Below are 18,275 nucleotides of genomic sequence, written 5' to 3'. Positions count from 1 at the left end.
ATAAATGCTGGAGAAGGTGTGGAGAAAAGGGAACACTCTTGCACTGTTGGTGGGAATGTAAATTGATACAGCCACTATGGAGAACAGTATGGAGGTTCCTTAAAAAACTAAAAATAGAACTACCATATGACCCAGCAATCCCACTACTGGGCATATACCCTGAGAAAACCATAATTCAGAAAGAGTCATGTACCAAAATATTCATTGCAGCTCTGTTTACAATAGCCAGGACATGGAAGCAACCTAGGTGTCCATCATCGGATGAATGGATAAAGAAGATGTGGCACATATATACAATGGAATATTACTCAGCCATAAAAAGAAATGAAATGGAGGTGTTTGTAATGAGGTGGATGGAGTTAGAGTCTGTCATACAGAGTGAAGTAAGTCAGAAAGAGAAAAACAAATACAGTATGCTAACACATATATATGGAATCTAAGGGAAAAAAAAAAAAAAAAAAAGAGGTCATGAAGAACCTAGTGGCAAGATGGGAATAAAGACACAGACCTACTAGAGAATGGACTTGAGGATATGGGGAGGGGGAGGGGTGAGATGTGACAGGGTGAGAGAGTGTCATGGACATATATACACTACCAAATGTAAAATAGATAACTAGTGGGAAGCAGCCGCATAGCACAGGGAGATCAGCTCGGTGCTTTGTGACCACCTAGAGGGGTGGGATAGGGAGGGTGGGAGGGAGGGAGATGCAAGAGGGAAGAGATATGGCAACATATGTATATGTGTAACTGATTCACTTTGTTGTAAAGCAGAAGCTAGCACACCATTGTAAAGCAATTATACTTCAATAAAGATGTTTAAAAAAAAAAAAAAAAGAGCTCAGAAGTAGGTAATGGGTGGGGCTAAGGGTCTGATATATTGAGGTGAAGAAAGTCGTGGTGGGGATGGAGAAATGTGCTCGGTGATTTGGGGGTACTTTAGGAAAATGGGCTAGAAACCAGCTTTTTAAGAGTTTCATACTAGACTGTTGATGGCTTTAATGAGTTATACCTTGATTTGCATATTTAAGACTCATGAAAACACTCAAGTCGAAGGATTGCATCTTTGGTGGACATTTCTCACACAGAGTCGGGAAATCTAAATTTTTAAAGTTCAGTGGATAGTTAGCGCTAACTACTTAGGGCTCTAGTCTTCTCTGGGAGTTTGAAGATGAAGCCAGCTGCTATAAAAATGTCCGCACCATTCGATCCTGTAAACTCACACTTTGGACTCTACGCTAAAAATACACTTGAATAGAAGCGCTAAACTCCATGACTTCTGGGCGCGGGAGTTGCGGAAGGGGAACTAAAGGCAGAGACAAGCCCGGAGTGGGAGGGGCGAGGGAGAGGTCCGAGCACCGCCCTCGTTCCACTGCCACCAAGCTGGCTCCGCCCCTCAGGCTTCCGTTTGTAAACAGCGCGTGCGCAGACGCGGTGCGCGGGCGCGCGGGCGCAGACGCGGTGCGCGGGCGCGCGGGCGCAGACCGGTGCGCGGGCGCGCGGGCGCAGACGCGGTTCGCAGGCGCCCCCGAGCTGCACACGCGCAGTAACGGTAGGATGGTGGCGTTGGTACCTTTTGTGGTTCCCATCGTGGGTGACAAAACCTTGCTGGTGTGGGAGCTGAGCTCTGGACCCACGGCCGAGGCCTTGCAAGTGAGCCGAGCCGGGGCGGAGGGAGGGGTGGAGGAAGCCACCTCGCGCCTCAGTAACTGGGCGCCCCGGGGTACTGCTTCAGCACCTCATCTGCCTGTGGTCTCTGCTGAGAGGAATCTTAGTTCTAGAGCCCACCTGAGCAGTCAGCTCGCCCCCACATATTTCTGAGAGATAGTTCCCAGCAGCCGGCATTGCCTCCTAATGCTTCTCGAAGCTTCGGATTTCAGAGGGAAACTTGTTGCTGAAATGAGAAGTGTTTGGAGTTGCAGGATCACCACAGTTGCCTGCGGCGAAGGGCTGGGGGAATAGAAGGGAACGGGCGGTTTGGCTTCCTGGGCGTGAAATTTCCTGCACTTAATTCGCATGGGACCACCCTACAGCATTCTCTGTTCACAGTCTTCTCCCAGTTTGGCTTTCTGTATTCGGTCCGAGTCTTTCCAAACGCAGCAGTGGCAGGTCCTGTGTTCTATGCCATCATCAAGCTTTATTCACCAAGGGATGCCCACAGAGCCCAAAAGGAATGCGACCAGAAGCAGCTTTTTCAGACATCTCCAGTGCAGGTGGGTCCAAATGTGGAATTCCTCGCTCTACTGGGATGAAGTGCTGAATTTAAAACTAATAGGCCATCGGGAATTCCCTGGCGGTCCAGTGGTTAGGACTCTGCACTTTCACTGCTGAGGACCCGGGTTCAATCCCTGGTCTGGGAACTAAGATCCCAAGGGGGGAAAAAAAAAAAAAAGGCCAGCGTTTGTACAGCACTGTGGTGTACAGAATGCTCTCAGATGCACTGCTCCACTGATCCCCCAGTTCCCCAGTTCTTTCTTTCTTTGTTTTAGATGAAGAAACTCGAACTCAGGATGGTTAAGTGACTTACTTAAGGTTCATGACAGTAAATGTGGAAACTAGAGGCCAAACCCAAACTGAACTGATGTTAAACCCCATGTCATTTTATGCTGCCCCTTAATTTAAGAAACCTTCACAAGAGTCTTCCTTATATTTACTTTTATGTGGATTTTAAATGTGTGAGGTTGACAAATTGTTTTCTAATTTATTTATTTATTTATTTATTTATTTATTTTTGGCTGCGTTGGGTCTTGTTGCTGCGCGCCGGCTTTGTCTAGTTGCGGCGAGCGGGGGTTGCTCTTCGTTGCGGTGCGTGGGCTTCTCATCGCGATGGCTTCTCTTGTTGCGGAGCACGGGTTCTAGGCACGCGGGCTTCAGTAGTTGTGGCTCACGGGCTCTGGAGCACAGGCTCAGTAGTTGTGGCACACGGGCTTAGTTGCTCTGTGGCATGTGGGATCTTCCCGGACCAGGGATCGAACCCGTGTCCCCTGCATTGGCAGGCGGACTCTTAACCACTGTGCCACCAGGGAAGTCCCGAGCTTGACAAACTTTTGTCAGATGTAACATAAAGGAGGCTTCATCATCATCATCACTCTCAAACTGCCTATTCAGAACTCCCTTCAGATTCCAGAAAATGGTTAAAATATTCTTTAATGCATTGTAGAAACCTTATTCCATATTAACATGCCATCCAATTTTACTCCCTCAGAATTAACATTTCATTATGTGCCTCCATTCAGCCACCATTCTTTTCTCAAGGACCTTTTCAGTTCCTCTGAATAAGTGAGTGAGGCTTAGATTTCCCAGATCTTTCACTTTATAATTGTGTGTCTTCTCTGATTGGCTTCTTGCTCTGGCTACTTCCTACTGACCTTGCTGCCTATTCTCACCCCTATTTCTTTACTCACTGATTTCACCTTGATTCAATCTGAGAACTCTCCTCAGATGTGACTCCAGGTACACTACCTTCCACTTCTGTACCCTGTTTAACACCCTCTTCAATCCTGCTGTACTCCCTGGGATTGAAATGCTTTTGTGTCAGACATTCTTTAATTTGCGGACCCTGCGACCATTTCACATAACCACTCAGATATTACAGATGGTCCTGGAAAGATTATGAAACAGTTACTTAGTATCAGTTGTGAGTAATGAGTTCTTTTCTTATATTGGACATTAAGACCATTCCATAAGCTTAGGTTCTGAGACTTTCACAGCATAAAGCCCGTCACTGATAGAGTAATGAAGAACATGTTCTACAAGTCACTATAGAGTTGAGAGGAAAGGGCATTCGTATTAGATTTCTTTATTTAATGCAGAGCCTTAGTTTACTACCCACACCCCCGAAATTGTTACCTACTTTAATTATGCGTTCTCTTTAAATTTTATTTATTTATTTATTTGGTTGCAGCGGGTCTTAGTTGCAGCAGGCGGGCTCCTTAGTTGCGGCTCAAGGGCTCCCCAGTTGCGGCATGTGGGCTCCCCAGTTGCAGCAGGCAGGCTCCTTTAGTTGTGGCTCGCAGGCTCCTTAACTGTGGCATGCAAACTCTTAGTTGCAGCATGCACGTGAGACCTAGTTCCCTGACCAGGGATCGAACCCGGGCCCCCTGCATTGGGAGCACGGAGTCTTAACCACTGCACCAGCAGGGAAGTTCCAATTATGTCTTCTTTTATTCATTAGCAGGTATATATACTTCTTATCTTTTTTCCCCTGTATTTTTTATAAATACAGACAAGAGAATAACATCTTCAAATAAAATGAAGGAAAGGCCTAATGTATCTGAGTTTTTCTCAGTAGCACGAAGGGAAATGTTTGCCAGCAAGAACTGTGGCAAGGTTATCCCAGATGTCAACTGTCTCTACTACCCAGGGGCTCAGAGCCCTTCTGAAGCTTCCTAATTGTCCAGGACAGCTCCATTATGACTCACCATACAGGGCCTAGCCTCCCTGTTTTAAATGTTGTGACACTCAACATTTAAAAATTAGTCTTCATTTCTCCTTCCCAGCAGGCAGCTTCAGTTGGAGAAAGTAATTTCATTTTCTTATGTACTCATTCATTCACTCAGTCAACAGACCATCCCTCCTCTATTATATGCCAAGATGTATGCTTGTTTCTGGTAACAAGGAAAGAATAATATATGGTTCCTTCAAGCACTTCAGGAGCTCATAAACTAGTGACAGAGGAAGATGCACAAACAAATCAATAAAGAATTAACAATGCTTTGACTTTATTTGTATTATTTGAATTTTTATGACTATATTTATATACTACACCCTGTTCAAAATGGAAATAGACACTTAAGAAAGAACTAGTGATGTAAAAAATCCACAGTAATATGTAAGTTATTTAGAGAGTTAAGACTGGAAATATTTGCACTCTCAAAGAAGCTTGTTAATGCTGATGAACCTCTAATTCTTTTGGTTGCTTTATTTACCTTTATAGAGGTATACTATTCCCTCTTCTAACAGGGTTTAGTAACTTGGGGAGAGGGTGCTACAGATTAAGGTCCTAATTCAGTGGCAGGTCCATCTTATCTCCTCTTCAGGTCATATTCTCAAGCAGGAGCTACAGGATGAGACGACTAAAACAGTTCACTTCCTTTGCTTACCCCCAGCCCTGTAATAGGCTTCTGCTGGGCTTCCTTGCTTGCTTTCATCATCACTTTCACCACCAGAGGTCAGGGAACCTTCCGGTTAATCAGGGGCCCTGGAAATGATGCAGAAAAGTACTGACTTAAAAATAATAAATGACATTTATTTAGGGCTCACTGTGCACTCATTGCTTAAAATGTCCTACTTAATCTTCACAACCACTCTATGAAATTGGCATTGATAAATCTCAGGTATATCCAAAATAAGTCTCTATGTAGGGTTGTGATATTTTTAGGTCTTTTATGTCTTCAGGTTCGTCTCGGCACCAGACATAAGGCGGTTCAACATAATACGCTTGCCCTAAACAGCTCCAGATGCCAAGAATTGGCAAATTACTACTTTGGTTTCAATGGGTGGTCAAAAAGGATCATCAGGGTAAACTCTGTAGATTTTCTTTGACTAACCAGACTCCTTTCAACATTGAACTCCTAGACTTTAGAGAGAAGAATAGAACAGGGCTATGGGGAGGAGATGTGAGAGGCTTCCACACGGAAGTATCTGAGCATTGGCCTGCCACCTAGAATTAGTGATAATCTCAATGACTTGGATGGTGGTGTCCATAATTTTCTCCAGTATTTGTATTGTATATAATAAAAAAGAGAAAAAAAAAAAAAAAAAAAAGAGTTGTCCATATCTAGTCATTCATTTGCAAGTCTCACTTGATTTTGAAGCTATAGCATACCTAAACTATTACCTGGGATTGCTGGAGTTTAGTTTTTATCTCTAACAACAGAATATTTGGAAGTCTAGCCTTTAATTCAAAATCCTAACAGCTTCAGGATCTTTCTAACCTTGAAGAAAGGGAAAATGAAGATATTGTGACACCACTTCAGAAGCAATAGCCTGAAGTTCTTCTGTGCTTCGGAGGTGGTGTTGCCCTCGCAGGAGTGCAGGAGTCCTGGAGTTGGCATGGCTGAGGAACCTTTGGATAAGTTGGAGGAAGGTCTGTTTTCCAGTATGTGTGTGTGTGGGGAGGTGAGGGAGTGGGATTGCTCTTTTTTCCTTTCTTTCTGAAACTCAACTTTTCAGACACATCATCACCTTGGCTAAGCAGCTAAAGCCCTGGGAAGAATTTTTCTGCCTGACAATATAGGTTTTTATCTTAGGCAATACCTGACAGCACCTTAAACTTTAGAATTTTAGAACTGACTGCCTGCCAAGAAGCTTAGGAGGAGGGAAAATTAGTTAGTTTTTGTTTTTTGTTTTCTTTTGGTTAATAATTTGTTTTGTGCTAAAGTAGTCCTTCAAATACAGATGTCTTCTGGCCTTCAGTTATCCCAACAAAATCCTTGTCTATATATTGAAATAAACTCTTGTGTAAATGTTCAGTCCTTTGCCTCCTATAGAAGGGCCTGAGCGGAAAAAGTAAATGTAGATCCCTAGAAAGGGGATTCCGATTGGTACTGAGTTTTTTCCTAGAATCCATGGCACTTGGGCTTAGGGTTTTAAGTCAGAGGCAGGGCTGTTAGTGAATGGAGTGGAGGAGGCTCCACCATCCACCTGAGTGGGTGATGGTTGAGGAGAGGCCAGATCATCTGCACTACCACCAAATCTATCTCACTGTATGAATCCAGCCCTTTACGCACAGGAGAGCAGGGTCTGTAGCGGTGTAGCCTCAGCTTGTCCATTTGAAATCTGTGCGTAATATGAGATTTGCGCCACGTTCTTGGTTTGCATTTCCCATCTAGTTAGTATTTTAGGAACTTCCAGAATAGATCTGAGCAGTAAAACTGTGCCATGCCAGGGTATACCTACAACAGAGACATTCAACCGTACCCCAGTGTTGTGCCTGCCCTTAATCACTAAGATAGTGATCTAAGAATCACAGATGCATTTTTAGTTGTGAACATACAACCTAGAAATCAGTTATTCAGATGATAGGCATTTTAAATTCATCTGTTTTGGTTGGATTTAGGGTCATTATCATTCCTTATGAAAAGGAAGGTAACCCAGAAGCTCGCTATTCAGAAGGCTGTGACAGATGCATTCCAGAAACTGCTGATTGTGGTTTTAGGTAAGACCTTTTTGACTGTCCTTGAAGTGCTTCAGTTTCAGTGAGCAAAGAAACTTATTTGAAAAGTTAATTGGATGAAAATAATGGTTATCTAAAACATTACATATTCTTTCATTTACCAGATGCTTTCACAGCAGCGGTCTTAAATTTGTTCTTTGTGGCATTTATGAGAAAAACGACAGCAACTATTATTGTCCCCAGTGTTTAGATGTAGAATGACTTGCCTCAGTTCATACAGAAAGTGTTTGATCCCGTTCTTCCTCAGTTGCTTGCTTATCGTACAGAATAGTGTAGTGATTAGAAGCCTTGGACACCTGTGTTTGAGTCCTAACTTTGTCTCTTAGATTTTTTTGTTGTTGTTGTTGCAATTTTAGGTTTTTCTAGCCAGAGACATTTGAAGGTATTTAATATCTCTAAGCTGCAATTTCTTTATCTGCAAATACGGTTAGTAATTCAGCTTATCACCTAATGGGGGATATTGTAAGAGGAAATGAGGTGATGAATGTCAAAAGCTTAGAACTATGCCTGAAACATAGTAAGCAGACCAAATATATTGACTATTATTATTATCGTTGTTTTCTTGTTGAAGAGTTTATTAGATTATGTTTTTGGAATCAGTTTAATTTCAGTTTTCATTTCTGATATATTGGGTGAATATGATTCTTATATAATAATCGGCTATGTTTTTGTGAGCCTTGAAAGTGGTCATGCTACTGAATAGCATTGATTGTGTTCCCTATCGAGTTATACAGCGGTGAGAATGTGACAGGCTGTGCCCAAAGGAAACTCTATGATTAGTAGATTCCCGGAACAGAATTGCTCCCCTGCTTCACAGCCCTGCAGGCGTAGAGACTGAGAAATCCTAGCTAAGTTGTCAGAGACCTTATTTGCTTGTAAGAGTTGACCCTGGATTGGTCTTGGCCTTCCAGGCTGGGCAGTCCTTCCAGGGAAGTTTGACTTCCCTGGTCATCAGGCAGAATCTCCATCAGCTGTCAACTCTGGGTAACAAGCTTTAAGAACCAAACTAAATGTCTGGGTTGTTTGTCCCTAATATGCAAAGGTATTCCTTATATGTACTCAAAACTCCTTAGACCAAAAAGCCTGGTGGCTCTAGCTTGCCTTGAGGAAAGCTGTATTGTCCAAAAGGTACATGGGCCAGTTTCTGCCAGTAGAGTGTTCAAATGCTCTCTCTCTCTCTGTCTGTGTCTCCAAAGCTTTGTTCATTGTCTCTGGTCGAATTTTGGTCCCAAGGAGTAGGCACTTGCCTTGCTTCTAATATGAAGTATCTATTATAGTCCAGTGGTATCTATCCCAGGTTTGAACTCAGCTTTGACCCCCACCTAATGCCTTCCTATTTAAATGTATTGTGATTGAACATTTTTGTTTCCACAGCTTTTAATTCCTATGTCATTATTCCTTGGTTCTTATTTCTAAGATCATAAAGGTTTTTGAACCAAACTTGATACTTCTTATATATTTTTTCACAAATAATTATGATAAAAACTGAAGTGTCAGATGAGGGAACTTCTAGGAAAGTGCTCTTATTTTCTACTTTTAGAAATCAAAAGAATGTCTAATTATTGGGTGCTACCATTGTATACAGGAAGTTTTAGAACAAGAAAACTTCTGAATTGATCCTTGTTAACTTTATTTCAGAAAGTGGTAAAATAGCTGTGGCATATAGACCCTGTGAAGAGGTCACAGGTGCTAGAACTGAAGAGGAACTACAGGATTTAATTCAAGTATGTGGAGATAAAAACTCAAGGGGTACACAGCCAGTGTAGCCATAGTTCAAAACAACCAGCAGGATTTGGAAGACTTTGGCATGTCTACTCAGCTCTGTCATCCTTCGGAAAATCTGAAACTCTGAAACTGCTTTTGAGGCAGGGAATTTCTAGGACTTCGCCAAGTCCCGAGCCTTGTCTCTGGCCCCTTATTTGAAGTTGGGAGAGCAGGATTGAGGGCCATCAGTGTACGTCTACAGTTGTGGACACAGGAGAAGACACAGGCCTTTTAGAACTCCCCTCAAATAGAATTGCAGGGATTTGGGAACAAAGTAACTATGGCCTTAAGTGTGATTATGCTACAGTGTTTAAAAACTATTCATGCCTTTCAAGTAAGGTATATTACCCAGATCTCAGCATCTCATATATATCTTGTGTTAAATATTTTGCAGAAGAACCTTTCTGTAAATCAATTATATGGATGCCTCGAATTAGGGATTAAGTTGTCAACGTAATTTCTAAAAGAAAACATTAATGTACTGCATATAGGATTTTTATTAAAAAGGAGCAAAAAATGTGTTTCATGTCATTGAGAGCTTAATTTGGGGCTAGATTTCTGATTACTTAACTCACCCCAATGTTGCAAAGTTTGTTTTGAAGGGAAGAAAGTAGAGAAAGAAAAGGTGGTTATGTTCTGAAAAATGTAAAAATTTTGAAAGTTTTTCCTGTACAAAATAATTAATTTAATTCAATTTAAATCAGTCAAGGAAACTTCAAACATATCCATGTTTGGGCTTTAAGAAGTCTAACTTCCTGTGAAATGTGAGAGGAAAGGATTCCGTATGTATACTAAAGATTTTGGAAAGCTGATTATAACAACAGATCCATTTCTAAATGAGGCCAATCTTGGAATCAGTTCCATTTAGAAACCGTTATGTGCTAGGCACTGGAAATAAGATGAAGCTCCTTCTCTCTTGCAGTTTAGGTGTTAAAGGTGTACCAGACAATTAAAAAGGACTAAAATTAAATAGATGATGAAAAAGACTGTGAACAAAGTAAACTGGGTGCTAGTTACAGTATTTCCAGAAAATTACTTAACATGCTGACTTTTAACATTCTAAGTGTCTTCTCCATGTGTGCACACAAGGTAGACCTCTGAAAAGCGACACTGTAGTTTTTTCTAGATTAACGGCTCTGTTGAGACAAGGTGGGATGGGGGAAGTTTTCCCATGCTAATGTAAAGGGCCATTCACTTGGTTTTAGAGTCTCTTTCCCAGAATGAATTGCTCACCTGCCCCAAACCCCTCCTACAGAAGTTCTGGAGTCATCACTGATTCAGTGGTAACCCCTAATAATAGAGTGGTGAATTAATAATGAGACGTGAATACTGAGAGTTTGGAGGAAATGGCAACATTTTAGAATAACTGTAAGGCGTGTTCCCTTCCCGCCACCGTAACTGGTGCTCATTTTGCAGGTCAGCTACTTTTCTTGTCAGCCGTGTGGCCAAAGCGGGGAAGAATGCCTCTCAGACTTGAGCTTTGAGGAGGAAGAGTTCAGATTGCCAGATCTGGACTAGCACTTTTGAATTTCCCAGAATGCCAGGTCCTGTGGTTTCCTTGGGAAGCTCTGCAACCTTCCCAACCCCCCGCCACCCCTGGGCCGCTGGAGTTTGGGGCCACTCGGGTCTGCAGCCCAAATCCCGCCTCATTGTTTGGGGCCAGGGAGGGCAGGGAGGGCTTGGGAAGAGGGCCCGGCAGGAGGTAATTGTCGCTTTTGCAAGGGGAAGGATGGCTTGCGCCCTGGGGACTCTGGGAAAAAGGCCCACTCTGGTGGCACGGATTGGATCTCCGCACGAACCTAATAAAGGTGGCGGAACTAAACACGTCATAAATAACGGGTGGGACGCTAGGCGGGGGAGGGGCGCGCGGTTGCTAACGTGAGCCCTAGCGTCGGTGCTGGCATAGCGGTTCAGCTCGGACGCAGGATGTGGCTCCAGCCCCTCAGCGGCCTGGGTCACTGCGCCCGGGAGCCGCCGCGTGTTATGTCCCGGCTGCGCCTTTGGTTGCCACGGCTCTTGCTCACGTGGCAGCAACTGTGGCTAGTAGTCCTGGCAGTTCAGCCTCCGGAGTGGGCCCTGGGCCCCGTCCAGGTGACCCCCAACCCCGCGCGGCTGACCGAGGCTTGGTCTTCATACGCCTCAGACCCCCCTCCCAAATTGCCCCATGCCCTTACACCCCTGGCAGAAGCCGGGGGCTTTAATTACTCGACGTCCTCGTCTCCAGTCCAGATGTTGGCCCCGCCTCATCAGGAGTTGACTGAGACTGAGGTTCCATACCCAGACACGGATTCGGTTGGAGAGCTGCCTACAGGGCCAGATCAGTTTGCTGTTCCACACCAGGATCTGAATAACAAGCAAACCCAACATCAAAAGCTTCCAGAGGAAGTTCCAGTGCTGGATTGGAATCAGAATCAGGCCTTGGTTCTGCCTTCTCGACACAAAAGTAAGACGAAAAACATAGGTCTAGATCAGGCTGAAGGTCACCAATCATTTGAAATAGTTGTTCCACCTCTAGGTAGTAAGAGCTCAAAACCAGTGAAGTTTATTGTTTCACCCCCAAACCTGAAGAAAGATCTAGTTCAGCATCAACGGCTTGCCAAAGTTGTTGGAACTACAGGCCAATTTGAAAAAACAACTCAGGGTCTAGAACAACAGTTGCAGGGTGATTATTTAGATCCCAGTATGGATGCCTCTTTTTTTTTTTGACAGAAAATGGATGTACGTTATTTTGACCTATACACCTACTTTTATGTTCTCATGGTTTAAATAGAAAGTACAGCTTTTGGATTATTTAAAAAGATCAGAAGCTAAAAATACAGTACTAAATATCATTGCAAGGATTTGGTAGCCAAAATATTTGCTCCATTTCTATGAAAGAATCCATTAATACAAAATTATATTTCTTTTATAATATAATACTTTTTATATCATGTGCGCATGAAAAACATTCTAAATTACAGAAACAATTAGACAGTCATTGAATACTTCCCAAGATGTTCAAAATCTCTTTAATTGTTAAATCTATCAACACACAACACAAAAACTCTCATAAATAAACCACATCTTCAGGTATCAAACCAAATCTTCTAGCATAAAATTCCTTATCCGTTTGTACCCATGAGATGCTAAAGTTGAAGCAGTTTTCAACCTGAATCATTGATAAATGATGTGTTAAAAATTAGCTAATGTTTTTATTCTTTACTTTTTCACTTAAAATGAAGAAACTGTAGATTGGGCTAATTTGGAATAAATTGCTATAGAGTTTTTTTTGGAAAGCTGTTATTTAAATCTCAATAATCATTATTCAGAATGGGTTATTATAGAGAAATCGCTTGATTTACGTAGGAAAGAAAAATGAAGATTCACTGGGACTGATGCTAACCAGGGCTAAAGGGGAGGTGGGTTTGCTCATCCATTGTCTTTAGAAGATAAATCATAGAAGCAAAGTCCCTAAACTGGTGGGACATGGGTCTCTTTGTACATTACAATGAGTAAATAAAATCCAGAAGACTTGAGGAATGTAATTTTATACCCCCTTCAGTTCTGTTTATTGGAAGCAAATTGTTTGAGTATAATATTGTTAATCTCTTATTTTTGTCTAAGGTAAACAGTTCTTTGACTTGAAATAGTTTTTTAACTTAAAAAAGATATGCCTATTTTCAAAGCATGTCAGGTTACAAAATATAATGAGGAAAAAGATGAATTCTTAAGGGTTCAGGTACATGTCAGTATAGTTAAAAAATACTTTTAGTTAGGGCTGGTATACAAAGTATTTTGAAATTTTTAAATAAACATTTTTCTCTGCAACAAATTGATACACTACAGATGCCTTTTATCCTGAGGAGAGCCTACCTACGGATTTTCTGGCGAGCCCAGATGAACCTCCAGAGCCCCCTGAGGAAGCTGAAATTTCTCCATCCCAGCAGGAGGCCCAAACTCGTCATCCAGAGCTCACTGAGGAGGCTGAATCTTTACCCCAGCAAGAGGCCCCTGCTCAGCAGCCACAGACCCCTGAGGAGGTTGAATCTTTTTCACCCCAGGCAGAGGCCCAGGCTCAGCATCCAGAGCCCACTGAAGAGGTAGAACCACCTCCACTTCATCAGGAGGCTCCATCTCAGCCTTCAGAGGCCCCTGAGGAACTAGAAACTTCAAGTCCTCAGGAGGCCCTAGCCCAGCCTTTGGAGACACTTAAGGAGGTTGTAGTTCAACCAGTAGCACCTCATGGGGTAAATGAAGCTCAGCAGTCAAACTTGTACAATGTCACTGTTAAACCTCTGGATCTGGCACTTACCATAACTCCACAGGTCACGAAAGAGGTTGAACCTTCTCCAGTCCAGCAGGAGACCCCATCTCAGCCTCCAGAGCTCCCTGAGGAGGTTGAACCTTCTCTACTCCATCAAGAGGCCCCAACTGAGACTCCAGGGTTCCCTACTGAGTATGTACTTCAAATTCCAGTGAGGGATGAGGTAGCATCTCTACCTGGCGTTCAGCGTCACGCTCATTCAAACTTGCCCAGTGTTACACTTCAACCTCTGGATTTGGAACTTACCATCACTCCAGAGCCCACTACGGAAGATGAATTTCCTACAGCTCAGCAGGAGGCCCTGGCTCCACCTCTTGAGCATCCTGAGGAGACGGAGTCTTCTCCAACCCAACAAGAGACCTCAGCTAAGCCTCCAGAGCCTCCTGGAGAGGTTGAGCCTTCACGTGAGCGCAAGCAACCAGCTCCGCCTTCTGAGCCTCCTGGGGAAGTTGAACCTTCTCCAACCCAGCAGGAGACCACAGGTCAGCCTCCAGAGCCTCTTGTGGAAGCTGAGCCTTCTCCAAGTGAACAGGAACAAGCGACTCAGCCTTCGGAGCCTACAGAGCCTCCTGAGGAGGTGAAACCAGCAACCCAGCAGGAGACCCCAGCTCAGCTTTCAGAGTCTTTCGGAGAAGCTGAAACTTCTGCAACCCAGGAGGAAGCCTCAGCTCAGTCTCCAGAGCCCCCTAATGAGGCAGAATCTTCTCCAACCCAGCAGGAGATCCCAGCTCTGTCTCCAGCAGAGACAGAACCTTCGGCAACCCTGCAGGAGCAACCAGCTCAGCCTCCAGAGCCTTCTTCAGGGGAGGTGGAACCTTCTCCAACTCAACAGGAACAGCCAGCTCAACCTCCAGAGCATCTTGAAATGACAGTTTCACCTCCAAGTCACCATCATGCTGGGCATTCAAACTTATCCAGTGTCGCTGTCAAACCTGCAGATGTGGAGCTTACCGTAACAAAAGAGCCCACGCCAGAGGTGGGACCTTCTCCAAATCAGCACAAGCCTTCAGCTCAGCCCTCAGTGCCCCGTACTAATGCAGAATTTTCTACAACCCAGCATGAGGCCCCCACGCTGCCTTCACAGCCACCTGAGGAGGTTGAACCTTTGCCAGTTCAACAGGAGGCTCCAGCCCAATCTCCAGAAGCCGGTACACGTAACAAACCTTCAGTACAAGAGGAGACCCCAGCTCAGTATCCAGAGCATCCTGGAGAAGAAGTTATACCTGCCACAACCCAGCAGGAGACTCCAGATCAGCATCCACAGGCTCCTGAGGTTGTACCTTCTCCACCTCAGCAGGAAGCCACAGCTCAGCATCCACAGTCTCCTGGTGAGGTTGAATCCTCTCCAACTCAGTCTCCAGAGCTCTCTAATGTGACTGTAGTTTTCTCTCCAGAGCATCATGTGACAACAGTTTCTCCTCTAGGTCAGGATCAAGCTCAGCTTCTGCAGCGGCCCGCTGTCACTGTTAAACCTGTGGATCTTGCACTTACCGTAACTCCAGCGTTCACTAATGAGGTTGAAACTTCTCCATCCCAACAAGAAACCTCGGCTCAGTCTACAGTGTCCTCTGAGCAGTTGGAACCTTTGTCAGTCCAGCAAGAGGTTTCAGATCAGCATGCAACCCCCACTAAAAATGTTGAACCTTTTCCAGTTCAGCAGGGAGCCCCAACTCAACCAACATACCCCGAGGTGACACTTCCAAATCCAGAGCAAGTTCAGGCTCAGCATCCAACCTTGACTGAGGTCACAGTTCAACCTTTGGACCTTGAACTGACCATAAGGCCCAAACCCACTACGGAGGATGAACCTTCTCCAACCATGCAGGAGACCTTAACCCAGCCTCCAGAACCACCTAAGGAGGTTTTTGTAGCTCAGCCTCCGGTATATCAGAACCCAATAGTTCCAGCACCAGATCAGGATCACACTGAGCCTCCAACATCACCCAGTGTCAGAGTTCAACCTTTAGACCAGGAGCTTACCACAGCTGCAGAACCTACTACAGAGTCTGAACATTCTACAGCCCTGCCGCAGACTACAGCTCCCCCTCCAAAACACCCTGAGGTGACACTTGCACAGCCAAACCTGACTCAAGTCACAGTTCCACCTGTGGACCTGGGAGTTAACATATCTCAGCAACCAAGGCCATCTGAGACAGTTCCTTCGACTCAGTATTCGGTATCCACGGGTCTTCCTGGTGTAAAATATACCCCAGAAAAGGAGCAGCCAGAACAGAACGCCACCACAAACATCAGCATATGTGAGCTCTGTACCTGCAAAAATGAGACGCTGTCGTGTGTTGGTCTCAGCCCGAAGCAGAAGCTCCACAGAGTGCCTGAGCCAGAGCCTAACGCCTACAACGGCACCTTCACCGTCATGTAAGAATCGCCTTTCTTCATTTGTTCTCTGCATCCTGCCTGACATGGCAGCCTTTCTTCAGGTCTTCCTGGGTTCTCCTTATCTCCCCAACCCACATTGACTGACTTTCTGTTTCCACCTTTTGTTTGTCAATGATTCCTTGTCTTCATTCTCCTTCTTACTATTTTTCCCTCTCCTCCAGTCTTTTACTTTTAATTGCCCTTATTTTTTCCTTCTCCATTTTTTTACCCCATTATTTAATTCCTTAACATCTACTCTTCTCCCATCTTTACGCCATCCCCTTTACAGCAACATGTCCCTCTCCCCATCTCATTGGTGGTAATACAACAAAGTGGTTAAGAGTAGAGATTCCAGAGCCAGACTACCTGGGTTTGAACCCAGGTCTGTCACTTATTAGCTTTATGACTCAATTTCCTCATCTGTAAAATGGGGATTATGGTAGTCATCATCTCATAGGATGACTCCTATGACTCCTAAATCTCCCAATGACTCCAATCTCATTGGGAGATGTAGATGAGTTAATATAGGTAAAGGTCTTCTATCAGTGCCTAGCATATATTTTAGTGTTAGCTATTATTATTATTCAATCCCTCAGTTATATCTAGAACTCATCTTTGTCCCCTGGCTTTCTATATGTAGCACCCATTTTGTGCCCAACCCAGGACTAAGTACTGTGGGAGCCACAGAAGTATATGGCATTGTCTCCAGAACATGACAATGACAAGTGGGGAGAAAGGGGATATGCCTTAAAAGGGAGGTAATATATAATTAAGTCTTAAGAGAAATACAGAGAGGTGCTGTAATTCACCAGAACCTGTATTCACAGGGGTGTGGAGGTCACGGAAGGCTGCATAGATAAGCTAAATCTTTAGCTGGGACTTGAAGATTGGCTGTGATTTGGCAGCAAAATAATAGGCAGTACAGTCTAGGCAAAGGTGTGACTGCAGGGATGATCAGAATTTAATAGATTAGTTTGGCTGTAAAGAATTGGGTTAGGCAACAATGAAAGATAGGATTATGAAAAACCTTGGCTATTGGCAATGGGGGTTTGAAAGTTACGCTGTGAGATATGGGGAGCCATGCAAGTTTTCAAGCAGGAGAGACAAATGATTAAAACAAGAGGCTGATTTTAGATTTCATATGTAGAGCGATCTAGAGAGGAAAGCTTGATTCAGGGAGTCCAAATAGAACGCTTTAGCAAAATCTAGGAGTAAAGTGAGAAGGGGCCAAATTAGAGTGGTTGTGATGGAAGTAGAAAGAAAATCCTGAGAGTACTACAGAGGAAAAACTGACAAGATGTAGTAATTGACTAGAGATGGGGGATTGTAGTACAGGAAAGAGACAAATCACATGTGTTGATGGGCAGAATGATGGTGGTATAACAGGTGGAAATCCAGCAGTTGGGAAGCAGTGTCAGTTTGAGGGAGATGAGTTCAGTCTTAGGCATCTTTTATTGGTGAGCATAAAGCAACCAGAAGGCTCTGTTTGAGTGGAAATGTCCCTCAGGCAGATGGGCAGACAAGTATCCGTTTTGACTTATTTCTGACTCGCGTCAAAAATGTGCATATAAACTAAATAGTTACATTGTTGCTGAGGGGAGAGGACAAAGCTAAAGCTAAAGATTCGAAGTCATCCACTGAGTTAGTGGTTCCAACTGAACCTCAGGCATTTAACAGCTTCTCTTAAACATGTCTAATTCATGGATACATTCTCACTGTTTAAAAAAAGAAATGTCACAGAAGTATAAAGGATAAAATGTGAAAATCCCACCCCACCTTCCCTACCACCAATAAGGTAACTCCTGTTACTGTTTTGATGTGTGTCCTTCCTTCCGAGCTCTTTCCTTTGCATTTTGTTCCCCTAATGAGGTAATAACTTTACTCCTTGCTCAGTAACTCGTGCTTTTCCCTATGCAATATGCTTAAGAGATATTTTCGTATTAATCCCTCTAATTTCTAATTGCCCGTATCCTTCTAACACCTGGACAGATTCTGAGGGCACTGAGCCAAAGCTTTGGTGTTGCCTAGCATAGGATTTCTTTATATTCGTTTGCTGATATTGATAAATGTTTGCCATTTTTCTCATTGATTTGTAGGAGTCATTTTAGACACATAAGTGATTTTGGAAAAAAAGTAATTGGCATTATGTATCCAAGAAATTGGACAGATAGGAAGTTCAGGTTCTGAGGAGATGCCTCATTGTTTGTGCCAGTGGCCTCACAGTATGTTTTTATTAATTGTGTACACTGGGAAGCTGATAAGCTGTGGGAATTAGAAAGCTGGTCTTTTCTGCCTTTCAATATTCCCCACACGGTGGCCATGATTCTTTTCCTTATTGTCTACATTCTTTTCCTACCTATTCAAGGATATGAACTGTGTTTCTTCACAGAAATTTCCAAGGAAACTCTATTTCTTACATTGATGAAGGTATATGGAAGGCATACCGCTGGGCTGAGAAGCTGTGAGTATACTCTCCCCAAATATGAATACAAAAAGTTAACTGCATTGTAAGATCCTTCTTGGTCCAGAATTTTGAAGTCAATACCTGTGAGAAAAGGGATTTCCCCTTCCATATCCCAAAGCTACCTAATGATTGAAATTCTGTGTTTATTTTAAAAATTAAATTTGGCAGGACCTCTTTAAACTCAGTAAGAGACA

At 43.6% G+C, this 18,275-nt stretch overlaps 1 protein-coding gene and 1 pseudogene across 4 annotated transcripts in view; both read left to right on the top strand.

The window, feature by feature from the left end:
• The first annotated feature begins 1,553 nt into the window (after window positions 1-1,553).
• Window positions 1,554-10,456, top strand: LOC133080640 (RAD52 motif-containing protein 1-like; annotated as a pseudogene).
• Window positions 10,457-10,864: 408 nt separating this feature from the next.
• Window positions 10,865-18,275, top strand: part of LOC133080637 (leucine-rich repeat-containing protein 37A2-like) — a 44,052-nt gene continuing 36,641 nt past the window's right edge. For all 4 annotated transcript variants that reach the window (XR_009698563.1, XM_061176671.1, XM_061176670.1 and 1 more), the window contains exons 1-3: window positions 10,865-11,381; window positions 12,764-15,617; window positions 18,007-18,078. Coding sequence is in view for 3 of the 4 variants with exons in the window: in XM_061176671.1 (XP_061032654.1) it covers window positions 10,865-11,381; window positions 12,764-15,617; window positions 18,007-18,078 (3,443 nt within the window). In the remaining variant the exon portion in view is untranslated. The remainder of the gene's footprint in view (window positions 11,382-12,763; window positions 15,618-18,006; window positions 18,079-18,275) is intronic.

The sequence above is a fragment of the Eubalaena glacialis genome, chromosome 19 (assembly GCF_028564815.1).
Source record: "Eubalaena glacialis isolate mEubGla1 chromosome 19, mEubGla1.1.hap2.+ XY, whole genome shotgun sequence".
In the NCBI taxonomy this organism is placed as follows: domain Eukaryota; kingdom Metazoa; phylum Chordata; class Mammalia; order Artiodactyla; family Balaenidae; genus Eubalaena; species Eubalaena glacialis.
The sequence above is the reverse complement of the archived record's forward strand: the minus strand, read 5'-3'. Positions and strand labels throughout refer to the sequence as shown.